The sequence below is a fragment of the Ceratosolen solmsi genome, unplaced genomic scaffold (genome assembly GCF_000503995.2).
Source record: "Ceratosolen solmsi marchali unplaced genomic scaffold, CerSol_1.0 scaffold61, whole genome shotgun sequence".
Lineage (NCBI taxonomy): Eukaryota > Metazoa > Arthropoda > Insecta > Hymenoptera > Agaonidae > Ceratosolen > Ceratosolen solmsi.
The window spans coordinates 1093188-1101256 of record NW_011948435.1 but is presented as its reverse complement, the minus strand read 5'-3'; the positions used below and the strand labels follow the sequence as shown (position 1 = coordinate 1101256).

Here is an 8069-nt window from a genome sequence, read left to right as displayed (position 1 = left end):
TTGCTGCGTCCGTGCCCGACCGAGAGCACAGCGCCATTCGCCGTTACCATCAAAAGCGCCGAACCCGTTCTCAACTTCAGCCAGGTATTTCCAGGTAAGATCCGCCGTCCCCGCAGGCCCCGATCAATTTCGAGGGAATCGCATTCGCGGATGCATTATGTAATTAAGAAGACGGCGTTGCTGCTGGCGCTCAGCCGAAGATTTATCGGCTAATAATGCGTGACCTCTGCTTGCGGACGTTGATCGAGGAAAGGAGGCTGATTTATTGGACCAAGAGCTTGTCGATTGCACGCACAGCTTCTCGTGATAATTGGGAGTCGCGCTTGAGTGGCGTTTGATGCTAATTTTTTTTTTTTTGTTTTCGTTTATTTGTTTTTGTTTTTTATTTTTGTTTGTTGCGTGCGGAGCCCTAATATTGTCGATATATTGAAACGGTTACGATAGAAAATGTTAACGTGCGATGATGCAACTTTATTTGGCAGCGATCATAAATCTTCGTGATCTGGGCTTGGGCTTTATGCTTTGGCTTTAGTTTCTGCAATTTAAACAAAAACCAAATGAGGGAGGAGATCTCATGGTCTTAACGATGTTACTTCATCGATTAATTTGTGCAGAATTCCATGCAATACGGCCATTAAGTATTTACTTTCGATTTTTCATTCTTCGCCTCATTACGTAAATATTACAATAACATCTTTGATAATACTCGTTTCGGCCGTTCGTAAGCATTTTTTTTTTTTTTTTTTTTTCATTTAGTATCAATGGACGCTTATACATTTAAATCATTAAAATTTCATTGTAGTTTTTATCTTGAGCTACAATTCTTTATAAAAGTTTGTTAAAAACTTGTCTCTACGATTGTGGGAGATATTCCCGATAAATTCTATATAAATATGATTTTATAACTTTTCCAGCTATTTTAAACAACTAGCTTATAAAAATATTCTATAATTTTTTATAGATACATATTGTTTACAAATATTGAAGTATGTTAACAAGATCGATCCATTCAATGGTAAAATATCAATCTTATTACTTATAAAAGAGTATTTAAACATATTCTTTTTTTCCTCCTATTATTTACGTTTCTTATATTTTATAATTGACTGCATAATAAAATCCCTGTACTTTTTCTACAGACTAAATATGTTTTAAGTTATTTGTATCGCAGAAAAATGAGTAATGAATGTTTCAACGTAATAAAACTCTTCGAATCAGTTTTAACATTACGAATGTAAAATGGAACAAACGAAAGTAATCATTAAAAATTCATGCGGGACGGGAATATTAAATTATTTATTTTTTTATTTTTATTTTTAAATGAGGTACTATAGCCAATAAATTAATCAATGCCTTTATAAAGGAATATTATGAGAAGTGGGATAAGCGCATGTACAAGGAAAGAAGCGCTTACTTTCTTAAAGATGAAAACATATGCAATAAAGAACAAAAAAAGAAAAAAAAACAAAACAAGAAGAAAAAAGGAAGAGAGAAAAAAGAGGTTTGCCAATTGATATGCATGTGAGCCTTTCAATTAAATTGGCCATAACGAATTGAAAATGCAGTACGTTTCATCTTTAGAATAATTTTAAGCTTGTTCATTACCATTCCAGGTATATTTCTTTCTCGGTTGTTGACTTTTTGCCAGAATGCACAAACTTGATTACATCTACACAAATGATAACACTATTATTATGACAGACAAGGCAAAATATAAATATAAAATGGTCGACAAATGAAAAGCATTACACTTTAGTCTGCGTTTAAGTCTTAAACGTTTAAAGTCGAGTTATTCTGTCTTTACTCATATTTTCTGTCAATACACAATTAAAGTTAATTAATTTTCAATAAATGATTATTAAAATTATTTTTATAATAGTATAGGATATTTAATTTAGAGACCACCTTTTTTCTATTATATGATTTAATAAATATAATTTTCAATAGTCACATCTTCCTGATAAGCTTTCTAACTCTACAATGTATTTCATTTTTCTTTTAAATGAGACGCAATTTATATTTAATCTATATACAGACCCCCTGCCCTCCCCCACCCCCACTCACACATATAACAAAATTTTTCTATTAAAATATTTTAATTTTAAAAGCATGGATTCAAATGTATTATTGATACAAAATTTATCCTTTATAATTTAAATTAACGAATACTCGACATTCTAATAATCTAAAATGATCTAAAATCTAAGATTTCATCTTATATTTTAATGAAAATTAATTTTCTTTCCTCAATTTACTTCAAGTAAACAGTGTCAGGTTAATCGTCTTTTAGATATATTATATTAATAAAACAAGAGGATAAAAAAATATTCTCCATGGTTTTCAATACTTTACACTTTAAAAGTTTAAATTACGCGCATTAAAAGATATTTTTAAAGCCGAGAACTTGCATTTTTTCTCTTTAAACAATTTTTTGGATATATTGAACATTACTAATGAAATAATAGATAATATAAAGTAATTTTGATAATTTCTTAAATCGATGAAACTCATAATTTCTATTTTGCGTTCGATAGATTTCAAGTTTATCGTATATTTGACATTTAGTACATTTAAAAGTTATAATTTAGAAATCTATAAGAAAATTAACTTTATATTTCGAGAAATATATTAATATTTATAAAAGTTCCAAGTCAGCAAGTGAATTATGATACTATGAGTGAATATATTTCAGTATTATTAAGTATTAAAGAAGGGTGCGATTTTTTTAAAAAAATTAACATACCTTTTATTATGAAGAATAAAATATAAAAAGTTATTTATAAGATTTGCACATTGTCAAATACAAGTTTCAATAATTCTTCAATTTTGTTTATATCACTCGAATCCCATTGATTATCGAATAATACAGAAAATATTTTATATATTGCGTTTCTTTTAAAATACAATATTAATCTGAAATTATTTTAATGTTTCTCGTTATATTATTGTATCACGATTAAGAAAATTCTGCAGAAATCACGTATTTTAATCCTTTGGATTACTATTAATGGTCTAGCTAAGACTGAAAATGTAAAGTTTGTTAATTATTCATAATCAATAGTATAGAAAGCTTTCTATAATTATTATATTGCCGTATATTATTATTGATTTGCAAAGATTAATAATCAATTTCTATAATATTGCATCTCGTTTTATTTCTCTTTATTCATTTATGTATTTACGATTTATTTAGTTCAATTTATCATAATAGTTTGTATATCTTTACCAACATAATCAATCAGTGTGATAATACTGGAATATGTATACAGCTTCTCTACTTCGTAAACGTTTTTCTTATCTTATAGAGGAAAGAGTTTATTTATAGCTAATAAAATATGTTAGCGGTTCATCAATGCAACAAAAAATAATTCAATCGTAAGTAAGAAACTACTTATTTTCTCAAATTATTTTAAATCAAGAATAATTAATTAACTATTGAATTTGTTTATATAGTTTATATACTTCATAATCTTGATGAAAAAAAAAAAAAAGAAAATAGTAATATATAAAAAAAGCATTTATGCATTATTATGAATTGTGAACTATTTTATGTACCGATAAATAATAAATTTTCATATAAATAATAATTATTTTATTTATTTTTAAAGAAAAATTATATTGTCGCTTAATTTTATTTCGTGGAGAGTAATGATAAATTATAAAAGATTTATTTTTCTTATATGACAATACAATGCTGTAAATATACATTGGTTTTTCTTACAATAATTACATAGAAAATGAATTTGTTAAGATAATACGGAAAGAAATATTTATGTCTTATATAATTATAGTGAAGCATATGCTACATTTACATTAGCGAATATCTTTATTACTTAGTAGTAAAAAGATTTGGTTAGCTTAAAATTATATTTACTTAATTTTCAAAATGAACGTTTTAATTGAATTTTATAAGAAAAATTATTATTAATTCGTTAGTACATAATTCATGTCATATATTTGTATAAAATTATATTGTCATTCACGTTATGTTATAATCATAATTGCCCACACGCGCATTCACGCACTCGCGTGCACATATACATACAAAGTACACAGCCATGCACACATCACAATATCAATAATTTATTTATAGTATTATTAATTGCTTATAAATCGGTCCGTTAATATAATGTTTTCTTACGACATTACATTACGTATCTATTATTCCTAATATTTATTTTGATCACTTTTATATTATTTTATTGTGTTACATTATTTTTTTTTCCCACCTAATATTATAAATAATATAAGTATTTTAATTAAAAAAATAACTACTAAGCTCACAATTGTATTCTATCATTATTATTAATTAATTCTAAGAATTACAGTGGCGCTTATTTGTTATTATATCTAAATCATAAATATAATATATCTAAGAATTATTAATGAGAATTGCAAATCTAATATTTTGTATAAATTTAACATTTCTTCTATTTAATTTACTATATTTCACTTTGATAACATTTATAAAATTCATTATACATAAAGTTTTAAAAACTTATTTAACATAAGATTTACACTTTGTTGTGCATTTATATTATTGTTAATTGCATCACTAAGCTTTTACCAATAGTATTCGAGTTTAATATAGTAACTATTATTTGTATGACGTTAGGCACAATTGAGAAAAAATATATACAACAGTAAGTGCATGTTTTTGAAATTTCTCATATTTTATTTTTCCAAATTATAATTATCTTTGAATTTTATTATGTTTTAATAGATATTTTAATAAGTATAAATAAAGCCATGTATTTTGTAAACTAATTTAATTCTTCTTATTTAATTTATTCTTTTGATGATAAATTAATAGTGCTTCACTAACTATTTATCAATTTGTATTAATCATTGTAAATACTTTTTTTCATATTAGGGTCAAACATATTGGGTTTATCAACGGTAATTTCGTTGCATTAGTATCATCTTGTTTTTCATGCTGATTTAATGCTTTGTTAATGCAATATATTCGTCTCGCCTATTAAACTTTTAAGCTTTAAAACTTCGAACACTACATTGAAAGAAAAAAAAAAAAAAAAAAAAAGAATGAAAAGTTTTATTATTTTGTCTAAGTTTTACTTTTATTTTTTCAAATAAATTTTGACTAGAGTTTTCATAAAGTCTAGTTTACTCGTAGTGTTAGTTCACACTGAAAATTCTTATCAATTGCTTAACACGTTGACACGTAGATGTCACATTATAAATACTTGTATTTGTAATGATTAATATTTCATTTTTATAACCTACACCTACGTATTTTTCACTAGTTATATGAATTTTGATCTTAATTGAATTAACAATGATAATTACAATCAATTGAAATAGTAGTTATAATTATAATTGAACGTCCATTCAAGTAGATAATTTCTTTTATCACGTGATATATTTCGATAATTTGCATAATATTTATTTGACGAGCGCATAACGTAGTTTAATATTTACGTATGCTTAACCTACGTATGCTTCTGCTTCTATATGAGTGTACAAATGTCATTGTGTTAGTGTAGTAACATAATATGTAATTCGTCAAATTGACATAAAAATCGATCGCTATTCATTTTAATATTCTATTTAAATTTAATATTTCTTTATTTATTTATACATCGCGTGTAACCTGTAATTAAAAAAAATTCTATTTATTGCTGCTAATATCAAACTTTATGAGTATAAATATTTTCTTCCAAATATCTGGAATATAAAGTTATATAAATTTACTTCGTTTCCATGTATGATATCGTATTTTTAACACGTAAATATCACTCTTCGGTACTTTTATCCTAATACTTTGTAATTTATTTAATGGAACGTCATTTTATTTACTTACTTACGGATCTCTAAGTGTTCATGTATATAATTCAATGCGCCATTATATGTTAGTATAGTGTAGTACATCTTTTTAATTAGACAGTAATCCATAATTAGTTTGTATAATTTATATGTACTTTACTGAAACAAATGTAGATTAGCTTGTGGGTAGGGATGAGCTTTAAAGGCTAAATCTTCAGATAATATATCCCCGTAATATATTATTTACTTTGGTATTGATGTTTTGAATTAGTTTTTATTTATATATTTGATTGAATTTCTATTACTAGGAGGTGATTGTATCATTTTTACTATAAAGGTTAACCAGGGTCAGTTATATATTATAGGGGACAAAATAGAACATAATTGATTTGAAATTGTCAAACTGACCGACTAACTTCGGCCATCTTAAATCTTTGATAATAAATTGCCGATTTAAAATTTATTGCAAATTTCTATATGTTTAATATTGTTCGCTCAATATTCGCAATCGATAGTCATAGGCGATATAGCATTTATATCATACGTTCACGTACGACTGGTAATTGCAATGATACCCGAGTTGGTTAAATGTGGAAAAAGATGATCGATGCATTGTTGATGGTAAGAAACTCCCAGCAGTGAGCGATGATCGTAAAAGTCGTACAGCCGTAGCAATGGAAATCCCGACAATTGTAACATCCAATTAAGTCGACTGGTAGTTGCGAGAGGCGCAGTCGACGGGCGGCATTCCATCGACGTAACAAGTGCAATGGTAACGACAGCTGGTCTGGCTGGGCCAGCTTTTCGCTGGGTAGTACTGCATGCATGAGGGAGCCAGGAACTCGCGCAAAGATCGGCAATAGATGCTAGGGCACGCGTGTCGCGCGTCCTCGTCGGGATCCTCCCGGGTCCTCGCTCGCCGCCCTAGTAACTAGGATATCGCAATTACGCTAATTAGATCGTGCCTCGTCCGGGGAATTGATTCGATTCTCCGTTCGTAGAATTCACCGGCGACCACTCGTCGTCGCAGATCACGAACTCGCTCGGGCTGCAGCACGCGCAGGCTGGTCACGTGGTCAGTCTCGCTTCCGGCCTCATGCTCAATCGCTATCGCGTGCAGGCGAGCGAGGCCGCGGCCCTGCCTCTGGTCGTCCAGCAGCTGATTTCCAGGTTGCGGGACAAGGCCCCGAACGTCGCCCAGCAGCTCTGCTATAATCTCGCCCAGCCGCACCTACGGCTCGTCATGGCCAACGTCGATGAGCACTTCACGGCCAGACTCAAGATACGGGATGCCATGGTGAGTGTATGTCCGCGTCTCTGTTGGGGGAAGAGGGTGTCTTGGGACACGGAGAGGACGATCCCATTGAGTCGCGAGTCATGGGTACGGCTTTTATCGCTTTTATCGCGAGGGATTTCGAGGGTATCGAGCTCGTCTGTCGAGCTGTCGATCGATGAATTACAAAAATCGACTGATTTATCTATCAGACAGTTGCTGAGTAGTTTGATACGATTTGCCATCGAGTCGGATTGGATTTTTGTCAGTTAATCGCTCGTCAATGGGACAATTGACTGGCAAAGGCGAATAGCTCGAAATAGTAATTTTGTTCTGCATAGGCCAAGTACTTGATTACGTTCATTGTATTGGAAACGGTCGCTTGCATTTCCTTACCACAACTCTTCCTACTAATCTACAATGTAAATACAATATATAACATTGAAACACAGAAGAAAAAAAAAAGGAAAAAAAAAATAAGGAAAAATAATAAATAGATCTAAAATTGTGCATAAAAATGAAAATTAGATGTGTATTTAATGCATTGTCAAAGACGGGCGCATGCGCAACGTAATTTTCGCGCGTAATACCTAGGCAACGGACACAAGGAAAAAATAATGCAGATAAATAAAAATTATAAATTAGGAAGCTACGATGAGTGCTGCTTATCTCGAAGCTTAAAAAACAAACCAATAACAAACAATAATAATTAAATAATAATAATTAAAAGCAATTAGATATATATGAGGAAGCGGAGGGTGTCGTACAAAATGGGAATGCCGCTAGGAAGCAGCGGACACTCGTTTGTACGTTTGTGAAAAATTGGCCGTAGACAGGAAAAAAAAGGGAAAAGCTGTGGTGCGCAGGCCCAAGTCTAAATAAATAGGCTCACCACCGCGAGACTGCGTGGCCCATCATCCGCAAAAGGCTGGGGAGGGCCCGCTCGCAAACAAAGGCGCGGACGTGGTGCACGCACGAGAGAGAGAGAGAGAGAGAGAGAGAGAGAGAGAGA

General features: G+C 30.5%; 1 protein-coding gene across 1 annotated transcript in view; it reads left to right on the top strand.

The window, feature by feature from the left end:
* The window catches only part of LOC105364909 (Bardet-Biedl syndrome 9), a 34802-nt gene that overhangs the window by 19471 nt on the left and 7262 nt on the right, over window positions 1–8069 (top strand). The window contains exons 8-9 of the mRNA XM_011502940.1: window positions 1–94; window positions 6786–7081. The exon at window positions 1–94 is cut by the window's left edge and continues 134 nt beyond it. Coding sequence (XP_011501242.1) covers window positions 1–94; window positions 6786–7081 — 390 coding nt within the window. The remainder of the gene's footprint in view (window positions 95–6785; window positions 7082–8069) is intronic.